We start from the raw sequence: 13,852 nt of genomic DNA on the forward strand, positions 1-13,852 counted from the left end.
TTTTGGTTTGTCACAGCGTTGAACAGCTCTATGTATTTTCCTCTCTTCACTTTTCACCAATTGATATACCACTAGTGCAACTGCTAATAACACCCAAATCCATCAGCAGCACTTCAAAGGACTGAGCAGCTTGCAGCATCAAACCTTCAGCAAAACCAACAGAATTACTCACTATCTCCTCACAACCCACATTACTTAGTCTCTCCTACCAAACTCTTTTGTTCCCTGCTTTCTTTTCATCATGCTCTGGCTGTACAAATACAGTTGGGCCTTTTTTCCTTCCGGTGGAAGTGGAGGATATGACACTCCTGTGGCATTCCTCAGTTAGCAAATTCCTGACAGACCAAACCCACTCACTGAACTTGACTCTTTCCACATTTTTGAGACTGCATAATTTTTCAAATTGTTGGGCAAAGCCAGCAAGCATCATCAGCTTCACTGGGGTCAAGTTCACAAAGTAACTCCTGCATCAGGCCTGGGAGGTCTGGTGGGTAGGAGGAGAAGGGGAAACAGGCTTTCAAAAATGAAACAGCCAGGATAAATTATAAAATGGACTGATGGAGTGCTTCCCTCCCTGCTTCTTAACAAATCCCCTGATTTGCCATGCCAGATACACTGGAGCTGGGTTTATAGAGCATTTTAAGTAGTGTACATAATGACATTGCAATTAAAAATGGATGGAAATGTGATAATTCTTGTTGTTGTACAGAATCAGCTGAATTGTTTGGAAGATGGCAATGCTCAGCAGAAGGAATATTTAGAATCTGTATAAGATATTGAGATGTAGGATTGTTTGCAAAGTTCACATCCAACAGAACAGCTGTAAAACTGATGGCCATTTGCTTCTAAAAAGACAGCTGACATCAACAGCTATTGCACTGAAATTGTAACAGCTATTGCACTATGATTCTATGATACAATGAAGAGTAGAATCACACAGTATCACAGAGTGTTAAGTGTTGGAAGGGACCTTGAAAGCTCCTCCAGTGCAATCCAGAGCTGCCAGAGCAGCACCACCTAGAGTAGTTCACACAGGAACTCGTCCAGCTGGGTTTGAATGTCTTCAGAGAAGGAGAATCATAGAAGCACAGAATCATAGACTCCACAGCCCATCTGGGCAGTCTGTTCTGTCTGCACCAATACAGGAAAAATTGCCTTTTGTGTACTTTGAACATGGGAAAAGTCAATGTGTTATTAAAGCTGGCACATACATGCTGCAATCAAGAACCAGGAGCTGAGCAGGACAATCAATCCAAAAGTACTGGGTTTACACTCCAGTTACAGTCCCATACTGAGAGCTGTGCTCTCGTGGGTTTATGATGATGGGGACACCTACTAGAAAAATTGTTTCAGTATTACAGACTAATTCTACTGATGTGACCTAACAAGAAACATGCAAACTTCCTAATGTATGAAATAATGTCTGCAGATATGACCTTCCACTGTGAAGAGATGATCTTTTCATTTTGAACATTTAACCAATATAACCACCAATAGAAAAGTGTAAGATGGAGTGAGTGAGCTTTAGGACATGCATAATCCAAGACTATAGTCTTAAAATACCCAGAGTTAAGAGTGTCATGTGATAACTCATCTGCTCATAAAAGTCCATTCTAAACTAATGTTAGAAAGTGTAACATATAAATGACTATCTGACTATTTCTGCAAGGTGCATAAGTAATTTCATATTCTCTTTTCCTTTTTTATCCTATACCAATACTTATATTCTTTCAGTTTTGTAGCCATTCAACTGCTTTGTGACGCTCCTTTTGTCATTCCTTGGTTTAACATTCTGCTTCCTTTTATTTCTCAAAACCATGGAGCAACAAATTGTACCAGTGGCTGATCTTAGAGAATCAGTACAACATTGTGTCTCATGAATCTAATGTTCTAGCTCCACTTCTTAAAAAACACCACTATAAAGTCATGCTTTATCTATGGTCTAGTGTGGGTAGGCTTATATTGCAGGTAAGAACGTGTTGGTTCCTAATGTCAGATCTAATCATCATGCCTTGCTTCTTCAAGAAGGGTAAACCTTTATTTCTTTTCTGTTTTAGTTTCTCTGATAGATTTTCTTCTCTATGTATTTGATTAGAATGAGGCTTTTTAAGTGAATTATTGTTTCATTAGAGCCTCGTGGCTGTTCCAGTTATGCCAAGTGTCCTTACTGTGTAAGTAAAGAAATGCCTGCTCATGAATAATGTGGAAGGATTAGAGAGCTGAAATGAAAGGAAGAAAAAAAAGGATGTTTAGTGACACTGAAGTACAGTTCTAGAAACTTAATTTCTGCACACATAACCCTTGTTATGAAATCAAGACATATATAGATCGTTATTGCTGTTAGCTTCTTGTAGATGTCTCCCTTGTGGGATCTGCATGGCCAAGTAGGTCTCGATGTAAGAAAAAACCCAAGAAATTGCAGTGTAAGTACAGCTTCTCACATTTTGTAGCTTTGGCTGCTAGGTCTGGGTCCATTCTGCAGATCTGGGTCAGTTCCCCAGTGCTATCAGTAAAAGACAAGAAGAATTACAAGGTTCTTGTAGAAAAGGTAATTTGTTCTAGGGAGCCACTTTGAGAAAATCATATTCTTTTACAAGCCAAAATTACCTTCTACAGCCTCCATCTTCTTGTGTAGCAGTGTCTTCACATTTCTGTAGCCACCCTAAAGATTTCTAGTCATTGGAACAAGCTGAAGACAATTGAACTATTATTTCCCAAAAAGGCCTCATTTTTTGTGTCCATTCAGTGTATTCATCTTGCCACGCTGCTATAAGTGTTGGTCCCAGGGGAATCTTGAAGGATGTCCATTCTGCCTTTTTGTTATTCAGTTGAGGGATACTTTATGCATCCCTAGGAAGAACATCCAGACCAATTTGTCTGAAGACAGGAAGGACAAAACATTGGCATAAGTCATAAGTTATTCAAACACAAAGCAACCTCTGTTTTTCTGTTCAGGTTCAAGCTCTCTACAGTTCTCTTAGATGGAGGCTGTAGGAGGTAACTTTGATTTATAAAAGAACATGATTTTCTAAGAGTGGTTCCCTAGAAGAAATTACCTTCTCTAGAAGAAGAACTTTGTGGTTCTTCTTGGTTTTTACATCTATACTCCAAAGGACTATCTCCAAATTAGTGGACCAATTAAAGAACCACTTAGCTAAAAGGAAGGCTTGTCAGGTTGACCAGGAGGATGATCAAGTCATTATTCTGTGTAACAATCTTAGTTATTCATTTAGGGTCCATTCTTTTCACCTCAGCTGGAATACTCAGCTGCCAAGCATCATCATACCAGAGACAAACTGTAGAAACACGAATTTTATTAACACTCCATTGCACCATGCCCCTTTTGCACTGTCTCACCAGTTCTTGCTAATAAGACATCAAATTAAGGTCCATTAAACTTTGACTTCTTAAATAGAAGAAGGACTTCTGATCTTTTCCTTTTTACCTCCATGCTTCTGCAGTTCTGGTGCTGGAGGGGACAGATACTTGAGCATTGTTCATGTTTTTGATGCCATTAAATACTATCTTACATGATTCATTCTTGGAAAACCAAACCTCTGGGAAATGGAACAAAAGCTCATATCATGATGATGAATGCAATAAAAGAGAATAAATATAACAGAATCCTTTAAAATGGCCTCACAGGCAGTCTCCCAAGTTTTGCTCAAAATTGAATGGGTGGGTGGCTGCTGCAGGTGTCTTCTTTCTACTTGTTTAGTTTTTACCCTAAGCTGTATTAAAATTAGCTCTCTACTGCTTTATAACCTGGAAAGATGCAAAACGTTTGGGTTTCATAAAGATTTTCAGCCACTGTAACCAATATATGAAATTAAGAAACAGATTTTGATTTCTTTTTAAAGTCTTGGTGTAATCTTCACCATTTCTGAAGGTGCTGCAGCCTACCCAGCTGTTAGGCAACATACCACCAGCTCCAGTGTATATACACAAAGGAGTAGGGATGCAGCACCAGCACTAAGTATATTCTCTTTTACAGACTGATGTGTTTCCATATTCAGTGTCCTGAATACTATTGGCTATAATACATTAAGGAATACATCAGAAGGGAGCAAAGGCAGAAGAAACACATACCTGGTGCAGTGTCTGTGCACAATTTTACAGCAAGTTGTGCTTTCTGGGAAATGCTGCTCTGATACTGTGCTTCCAAGTGCTCACAAGCTAAGCTTATTTATTTTCTCTTATTCATATGCATTTCTAATGTTCAGCTCCAAAGACTAGACAAAGACATGAAAATATATTCTACAAGCAATAATTGGTAATGTCCTTGGAAGTGGTGTATCACAAATGGTAGATACATTTAGGCTGGAGGGCGCTTAGTCCTTCTTTCGGCTCCTATCCTGAAAGAAAACAGAGAGGGAGAAGTTTTGCTTCTTCCATATCTGCCAATAATTTAGACAGCAGTCTCCTGGTATCTAAAGATTAAAAAAAAAAATCTCTAGAAACCTAACTTTGTCTCTAAACCAGGTGATTTGGCATATAAATGTGTGTGGGAGTGGCAAATGATAATGGCCACGATCTTTTTAAATGCCTCGGTGGCTTTCCATCCATTAAAGAACATCCTCTGTACAGGTTAGTCAGAGAACTAAAGCCAGCTGCAATAGTTGAAGTCTCTGATCATTTGTGACTTGCTGCTAGAAGAAATTTTGAACATTTAGGAGTCCAAAACTACTCTTTTGGTGATATAACTAAGTTGTATAAGGCCACATCTGTCTGTGAAGGTTTAGATTTTTAAAACAAGGGGCATTCCTACACTTACTGATAGGACTTAGGATGACTTAGTTATTCTTAATAGGACTTAAGAAATTACTAAGGAGATACAATTCTAGGGGAAAAAAAAACTCTTATAAAGATTTTTCTAGGTTTCTTATGCCATTCTTGCTGTATTCATTAATATACTCGTTCATACACGGGCTTCATGTGATAGGAAATTCAATGAGCTCTTCTGGGCATTCATTTTACCTTTTGGAAGTAACAGATTTGATCCACAGAAATTTTCCAGACACCATTCTAGAAATTACATCAGCTGTTGCTTTTAAACAGAAAAGTCAATGAAGTGCATCCAGTGACAACAGCTAAAGAAAGGCTGGATTTCTTTTGCTAGGACACTGGCTTTTGTTTGAGTGAAGCAATAATTATTGACCTGTGTGAATAACATTGATACTCTCATTTCCATCCTAACAATGATTATTCACCAATATTTTGCCACATATTGATGTTTACTGTATCTGTTGTCATCATACCTGTAATTGTTTCCATTTAAAATCAGCAGCAATAGCACTTCTTATATGTGACTGTTGTGTTTTCTTCATATTGAACCACACTTTATTAATCAGTGAATACAGCTAAAAGTCATTGTGATGTTACATTGTTATTCTAGAAACTAAACCAGTCTCTTTCCACATATTCTCTTCAAAATGCTTGACATTTTCTCAGCTGTATTAACTGCATTCCCCATGTATTTTTTCTGCTACTTTTTCATCTGCTACATTTCTATGAGTCTGCAACATACAAATTCAGCTCCATCCAGTGATTTTGATTGGAGATAGAAATCATTTGCTTGGTTTGTTTGTATTCCAGATTAAAACAAGACCTTATGAATTTTTTTGCAGGCACTGGACCTTTCATCTAGGAGCAATTGATTCACTTTCCCAGCTGTTCTTAGTTTCTCTGCAGATGTTGTTATTCACCCACTACAGGCTGGACTGTAAAAATTTCCTAGCAGTCACCACTGATTTTCTGTGGTACTATCCCCTACCAACTTCTCAGGTGTGGTTACATTTCCAATTACAAATTATTCCTGCATCTGCTGTAGAGGCCTCAGGGAAAGCCCCATGATTACTTCATATCCAGTCACTCCCTTACTTCTCAGAAATCACACCGTCTCTTCTTACATCTCATTCAGTCTTAAATGACCTCCTCAGACTATTAGTTTTTCTTAATGTCAATTAGTTTCTCCACACTTAAAGATCCTAGATTAAAATCTGTATCAGCCTCTGCCTGTATAGTCAAAATGTTCAGCACAATTTGGAGACATCCTGGTCTCACAAAAACAGCATGGGAGAATAACACATGCATAATGTAGCAGCACCACAGTCCTGCTTCTCTTATTCCCAGACCAAAGTAAATGTTTATTCTCAGTCCTCACACTCTCAGGCATGGACCTTTAAAATTGCCCTGCCTGAAATTCATCCCTCCTCCCTCAGCACTCACCAATTATTGTATCTTCTGCTGTAATTCAAAGGTCTTTTTCCATGGGAAATTCGTAGGTTGTTATTCTGTCAGTCTCCATGGGCACTTCTGACTTGCAAGCCCTCTGTCTGCTCCTTCATATTCCTCTTGACTTTCAGCATTCTGACAAACACCTTTTTCTTCCACTGTACCAACAAGAGTTCTTTACCTTTGCCCTACCTTTAACCTCCACCACTCTTCTTTCCCAGCACCATTTGGGCTGGGTCTTCATGAAGCTCTGAGAGAGTGAGATCTTTCCAAATCCTTTGGTGGCAAACATCTTGTGTCATGGAGAGCTATGTCTGGATGGTGGCAGTCAGGGCAGATTCTCCTTCAAACATGATGATCCCCTTGCAATTACTGGTATCTTATAGTTGCACTGGCTCCTTTATTAATCCCATACCATTTCCTTTCACATCCATCACTCTCTTCTCTTTCTTGCCAGTCTGTCTTGCAGCCCAGATTTCCAATATTTGCCTTATCCATGCTAGAAGAGCACAGACTGATTCCCTAGAAGCTCGTGTCACTGATGGGCTGGTGTTTTGTCAGTGCTATGTGACATTGCTGTAGTTTCTGTTCCTACTGCATAATATATACAGCCAGTCTCTTATAGTGTAATAAAAAGATGTGTTGAGTACATTTCATAAAATGGTTCCTGGTATGAATAGGAGTGATAAAAGAAAGTCATCATATAGGATTGGTTACTGAAATGCATATAAATGAAAGATAGAAGTGAGATGAATTAAGTGGCTCAGATGCAAAAGTAACTTACTCTATTTTATAAGTTACAGATGTCTTTTTTTTCCTGTGAAATCCTCTTAATGCAAAGCTCCAATAGTTTCAATAGCTGAACTAGGTACTGAAAAAAAAACCCTGGCTATTTTTAAATGATATTTTAACACTAGTACAGGCTGTAAATAGACTATTTTTAAGCAGGATGCTTTGTGTGTGTTTAAACTTCTTCAAGTCCTCTAAAGTGGGGGAAATGCCAGCACGCCAGTCCTGTCAGTGAGTCATGGGTTTTAAAAGCTGACAGTGTTACCCCAAATATTTTATTACTTAAGATACACTTAAATAAAATATCACTGATTTTTGATAACTGTCACTAATTATTTTGCCAGGAGGGAAAATAGACTGCGTTCTCTTGAAGTATATATAAAGAAAAAGGCAACAAAACCCACCCTGTAAATGATTCACCTTGATCTTAGCTTCTTTGCCAGGGAATAGCAGCAGTGCTCTTAGTAAGATTTATGTGCATCCCTGAGGGTCACAACAGCAGTATCAGAGAGGGGGAAGCTAAGCCTCTTGCTAGCAGCCACAGGCAATGCTGGGTGTAAGTGTAGTGCTGTGGACACACCAGCCATTCCCTTGGCAATGCCAGTGGCAAGAGCCCCATTGGCCTCCTGCCACTGATGGCCTCTGCCCACTCACTTTGCCTCTCAAGTCCAATCAGTTATTAAACTGAACAATGTCCTGCAGTCAAATTGCCTTTAAGCCTCAGCCATCTTTTACTCACCCAGCTGGTCATTTCATTTTCTCAGTAAGCTGATGCCTCACTTTCTCTTTTTTCCCCCTTGGACTGCTGTCTTTGTACTTCAGTGGAGCACCACAACACATTGTAGCTCATTGTCATTCAAGACTTGGCATCTGACTCAATATTTGTTCAGTGCTGGCTTCAGCCAACAATGTTTGCTTGATTCTGGAAACGAACAAAAGGATTTTTAACAGTGTCAAAACCTGTCCAAGTGACAAAAGACTGTCAAGGGCAGATGGCTGTGGGTTTTAATGCCGTGTGCATTTGCAGCTGCCTCAGTATGTGAATAGGGCAGCTCTGCTTGAAAATACTCTTCAAGAAATGTCAGATCATCTTTGCTGAAGTGGACATGAAGTTTTGAGTAACACTTCAAGGCATCTTTTTTGTTTCCTTAGCTGTAGAACTACACTTTTCCCACATGTTCTGGTAAACAACGTGGCAATGTCTCCTAAAGAAAGTTTCTATGTAAACTTGCAGTTAAAGGAATATTTAAAAATAGAAATTCAGCCAGAACCCAATCCTCCAGATCTTAATCCTGCCTAATCCTTTGGCAGGACCTCATTTTAGGCAACTTGTTTCACAATCATTCCAAATGATTTCTTTAATGTAAGTGGATGGTAAACAAAGTGAGGTTTTCTTTGCACACCTGTGAAACATATGACTGTGGCTTCTGTTGTTGGGTAAGGGGGAGATGTTAATATACACTTGATAGTGAGAAGGGCAATATTTGACAAAACAACTGTCATTAATGCCTTCCTTCAAAGGGCACAGATTTTTGGACCACAGACATAACTCCCTCTCTGAAAATCAGATGTTTTGCAGTGGACAGTCAAACATCTAATATCCTTCATACTGACATCAAGGCATGCTACCACTCAGTCAGTATTAACACTTCAAAGTGTTGGCCAAAGTATCTGACACATATAGTTGCTGCCTTCAGCCATTATGCATATTACTCTTGCATGAAAAAGCTCATGATAAGCTGAAATGGACCTTTAAGCATTACAACACTATTAAGAAATAGCACTAACTTAGTGGAAATCCATACTAGAGTAAATGCACCAAAAAAGGCCCATATTTCAAGAGCCACACAATCAGCAAAGACTGCATTTTACCCATTCAGAAATATCAGCTCACATTAGTTCAATACTTTTCTCTCAGTTAATTGAAAACATTGGCTATGTTCCACTTCAAAATATGGCAAATTCACATAGAGACTTTGTAATAATTAAGCATATCTTCAGTTGCTGTGGCCCAAGAGTGCAAAACCACTCATTTCTTAGGAAACATTTGTCCTGGACTTCATTGTTTATTTGGAGGTTATGTTAAATCCTTTCACCTGTGGGGAAGCTCAGAGGAGACACTCTAGGTCTGAACATCCCAGACAAGTATTGCCAACATTTTGGTTGACAATACCCAATACCAGTGTCTCTTGGAAATGAACAAATAATGTAAATGGTCTTGGGCTTTAAACTAGTGTCATGATTACAAAGTAGCCTTTGTCAGCCTCAGTAAGAATTTCCATAGCCCTTACCATACTTTGACACTCCTTAAGCTTAGGTGATGTTATTGACAATGTGCCTCATTCCCAACTACTGTGCAAAATGAAAGATTATAGTCCAGTGTTGTAATGAACAGGCATGTTCTTCAGTTCTAAATGTATCTTTAAGTGCTCAATTTCTGTGTCTAATTCCTAGAAGCACTTGAACATTAAACAGAAGGTGCAACTTTGTAAAGGAGATAAAATGTTCAGTGTAAGCTGATGGATTTGAGAAGAGTGTTAGTGTCCTCACTAAATTGCTTCCACCTCAGGAGGGATCCATGCAACACCCTAACTTGGTGCTCTTCAGTCTGATCCCTGAGTCACCCCTACAGAGTACAAAATTCTTCCACCTTCTAAATATTTACAGAATCAGGTCTTACCACAAAATTTCAGTATCTCCCCTTCAACAACACAAGCTGAGTAATAAAAATAACCCAAGGCAACAGCCTGCAGCAGAATGTCCTCCTGAAAGATGGGTTCCAAACTCCCTAGCCAAAACAGCCCTGTGTCCCTGTAGCAGAGCTCTCTTTATAGACCTTTTGCTAGAGATTGAATAGGAGTGAGGGAAATTTCACTGACTCACAGGACCTCAAGGGCTGGAAGGGACCTCAAAAGAAGGGCTGGAAGGGACTTTTTTTTGACTGTTGACTCTTTTCAGTCTTGTTCCATTTACCTGCAATAGAGAAGAACCTCAGAAGCCAAAGAGGTACAGGAAGGTTCACTTTTGGAAGTACTAAAACACACTCATAACACTCACTGATGCTTCTGCAGTTGTGCAAAACCCACGAGGATCCCTTACTAATGACTTTTTCCATTCTCACCCAGCACCACCTTCTCTCTTATCAGCACAGCTTATTGTGCAGGGTTTGCCTATGGTAGTGAGAAAACCTGGGTGAGATTTGGCAGCTGGACAGCTTTCCACAGACTGGAAGTTTGATGGACACAACTCAGTTTGTACAGAGACTCTAACTGGATCAGATATAATGGCATCCATACAGGATATTGCTGCTACTGCTACAGCAACATACACAGCATTGTATTGCTGCTATTGCTGCTTTTATTGAGATAAAGTCTCACTGCTCTACCCCTGGCAGCCTCTTACTCATTCTTAATGCTGTTGCTTGTATTGTAGGCCTCTGTCACTTCTCCTCCATACCTATGGGAAACACCAGAATGCAGGGCTGACAGTGACATCCCTTCACCTGTTTCTTGATACACATTGAGAAAGGAAAACAGCCTTTCAAAAGTTAATTCAATCCTTAAATGAGAACATCCAGTGCTGTTGTGAGTGATTATTGGGGTTATTGTGTCACAGTTTTACATCCCTTAAAATAAACATGGATGCACCAAAAGTAGATGTGCTTTAGAAAGAAACATTTTGGAGACACAACAAATGTTTACAGACCACTGAAGTCACTGAATTTGGTATTAGTTCTTTTTCATCTCACTAATGATTGCTGAGCATATTAACCTGCCACATTTAGAATGGAAATGTGCACATTTTTATTTGCCTCTCTGCTATCCTCCTCTCTTTGTCAAAGTTCTTACTTCTTTTTTTGCCTCTGCTGCATTGCAGCCACACTGTTTTCAGGAAAGCATATCAATGATAACAAGGTCATATTTAAATTGTTTCTTTAATCAAGAAGGATCCAGCTTGCCTTAGCAGAAATCCAACAAACAGCTAGGAAGCTGAAGTTTTAGTTTGCATTTCTACATTCCAGTTCAGCTGATGGACATGGTATGGGCCACAAAAACACGAGAGGAAACCTCCAGATATGTTGCATAGACAGAAGCATCATTACTTCACATTTTCAGCAGCCTGGATAGCCTAAGAAGTCTCATTTTCCTTGTCTTCCCTGTGCTTCCCATTAGTCATGATGTCCAGAGAGTGCCTGCACAAGTCTCACAGTGAACCTGTATGTTTGAAGGGAAAGGGATGACACTGTAAAGGTGCTGTTCCCTTGCTTGTGCCTGCACAAGTCTCACAGTGAACCTGTATGTTTGAAGGGAAAGGGATGACACTGTAAAGGTGCTGTTCCCTTGCTTGTGCCTGCACAAGTCTCACAGTGAACCTGTATGTTTGAAGGGAAAGGGATGACACTGTAAAGGTGCTGTTCCCTTGCTCTGATGACCTGTATCCTGCACTCAGGCTTTTCTTGTCTGATATAACATACACCATTTCTACAGCTCTCTTGTTAAAACCAACCAAGTCAATAGATGACCTGATGTTCTAGTCAGATGTGGAAGAAGTTTGCATCAGTGCCATCTCACTAGCTGATGTATCCATTTATTTTACAGGTGATGGACTGTGCAATGCCTCTGATTGGTGAGCACCAGACTGAAGACAGGCAACACATAACTGATCTAGTCGTAAGCAAAATGAACCAAATGTTATCCAAAACTCCTATACCATCTCCTCAGAGACCCACTGCCACTCAGCAGCCTCAGGTAGGAACCTTTTGGTTTTGAAATGGACCATCTTATTCTCTAATTTTAAGCTCAAAATTGTTCCTTGACAAATTTGGCTGGGAAACTATGCAGCTATACCCTGAATTGCAAGGCTTTGTGAGCTTATCAACATCTTTTATAGGTTTGGCATCTTGAAGTGAGATTATGTCCAGATATAATCAAGAAGTGCAAGTGTTGATTTGTTTCTGCCAGTAAACTGGTAACTGTGGATTCAGTGAATCACCAGGCTTTGTATTGTTTCCTTTTAGTTACTTGTCTATAAAATACCATGGAAATAAGAAGCAGCACTGTCACAGACAGTCTTTGCCTTGAAGTTGTCAGAGTGTGTGCTAAGGCAACCATTCTTCTTGTGAGAAATGAACTACATGAAAATCTTTTTCTGTGTGCTGCAGTTCACAGAAGTTCCTCAGCAATCTAGAGAAACCCTGAAATATGTTTAGCATACTAGAAAACTTGTGTCTCAGGTTGCAAACAGATACATTTCTCTTACTTTACCTGACATGATCTGAGAGTTGAAGTGCAGGGATGCAGAGTTCTGCCTCAGCTTTGCTACCAGCTGGCTTTCAGACTTTGGAAATCATCTTTGTGTTTCCATTTCTATCATTACAAAATATGAAGTTTATTTTATTGATCCCTTAAATAATTTCTGACAGTGTGGTGTTTTTGTAAAAGGCACTAAGAACACCAAAGTTTTGCATCTAAATTGGAGAGAGATGGATTTGAGGGGGGACTGTTCAGTGCATAAGGAATTGGATGGATTGTCATGTCCAGAGCCACAGTCAATGGCTCAATGTACAAATGGAAACCAGTGACAAGAGGTGTCCCTAAAGGGTCTGTACTGAGACCAGTACTGTTTAATGTCCTCATTAATTGCATACACAGTGGCACTGGGTGCACCCTCATCAAGTCTGGGCACCACACCAGGCTGAGGGGTGCAGCTACCCTAGAAGGAAGGGATTCCATCCAGAGCGACCTGGATGGAAGTGTTCTGCACTTGGGTCATGGCAGTCCCCCAGGATCAGTACAAACTGATGATGAACTGAGAGCAGCCCTGCAGAGAGCACTTGGGGATAGCAGTGGATGAATCAGCAATGTGCACTTGCACCCAGAAAGCCAGCTGTGTCCTGGACTGGGTAAGAAGCAGCATGGACAGGAGGTCAAGAAAGGAGATTCTCCTCCTCTGCTCCACTCTCATGAGACCTGACCTGCAGTGCTGCATCCAGCTCTGGGGTCTCCAGTACAAGACTGATACATATGTGTTAGAGCAGGGCCAGAGGAAGCCATGAAGATGACCAAGATGGAGCACCTCTCTGACGAGGACGGGCTGGGAGAGTTGAGGTTGTTCAGCCTAGAGGAGGGAAGGCTCCAGGGAGACATTGTTGTGGCCTTTCAATACTTATCAGGGGCTTGAAAGAAAGATGGGCCAAGGCCTTTGGTGACAGCACAAGCAACAGTGACTTTAAACAGAAAGAGGATAGATTTAGATTAGATATAAGGAACAAATTCTTTGCGATGAAGGTGGTAAGAAATTAGACAGGTTGCCCAGAGAAGTTGTGGCTGCCCAGAAGTGTTCAAGGGCAGGTTGGGTGGTGCTTGGAGCAACCTGGCCTAGGGAAAGATGTCCCTGCCCATGGCAGGAAGTTTGGACTAGATGAGCTTTACAATGTCCAACTTCTATGGTTCTTTGGAAAGTGCTATATAAAAGCTAAACAGCATCTTTTATGTCTTCATAGCCAGACACCAACACTGGTCCAGAGCAGCATTATCAGCTACAACTTTCATGTCCTTCTTTTACTACACTGAAGCAATAAACCATGGTAATATGTTCTGACAGTAAATTATTAAGGACTGTACCAGTGCAACTCCATGGTAATCAGTTAAGGAACAGAGTAAGCCAAACTCTAAGACAGGAATTACTAAGCCCAAGTCAAGAATCTATTTTTACTTTCAGTAGGCTCCACACCAGGTAAACAATTTGAAAACAATTTTGTGGCATACCTCAGACAGACTAGTTCTTGAGGCAGAATGACTAATTTGTTCTTCAAATATATCATCATGCT

At 40.1% G+C, this 13,852-nt stretch overlaps 1 protein-coding gene across 1 annotated transcript in view; it reads left to right on the plus strand.

The window, feature by feature from the left end:
- The window catches only part of SYN2 (synapsin II), a 194,097-nt gene that overhangs the window by 157,146 nt on the left and 23,099 nt on the right, over positions 1–13,852 (plus strand). The window contains exon 10 of the mRNA XM_062008103.1: positions 11,622–11,771. Coding sequence (XP_061864087.1) covers positions 11,622–11,771 — 150 coding nt within the window. The remainder of the gene's footprint in view (positions 1–11,621; positions 11,772–13,852) is intronic.

This window comes from Colius striatus, chromosome 15, assembly GCF_028858725.1.
Source record: "Colius striatus isolate bColStr4 chromosome 15, bColStr4.1.hap1, whole genome shotgun sequence".
In the NCBI taxonomy this organism is placed as follows: Eukaryota; Metazoa; Chordata; class Aves; order Coliiformes; family Coliidae; genus Colius; species Colius striatus.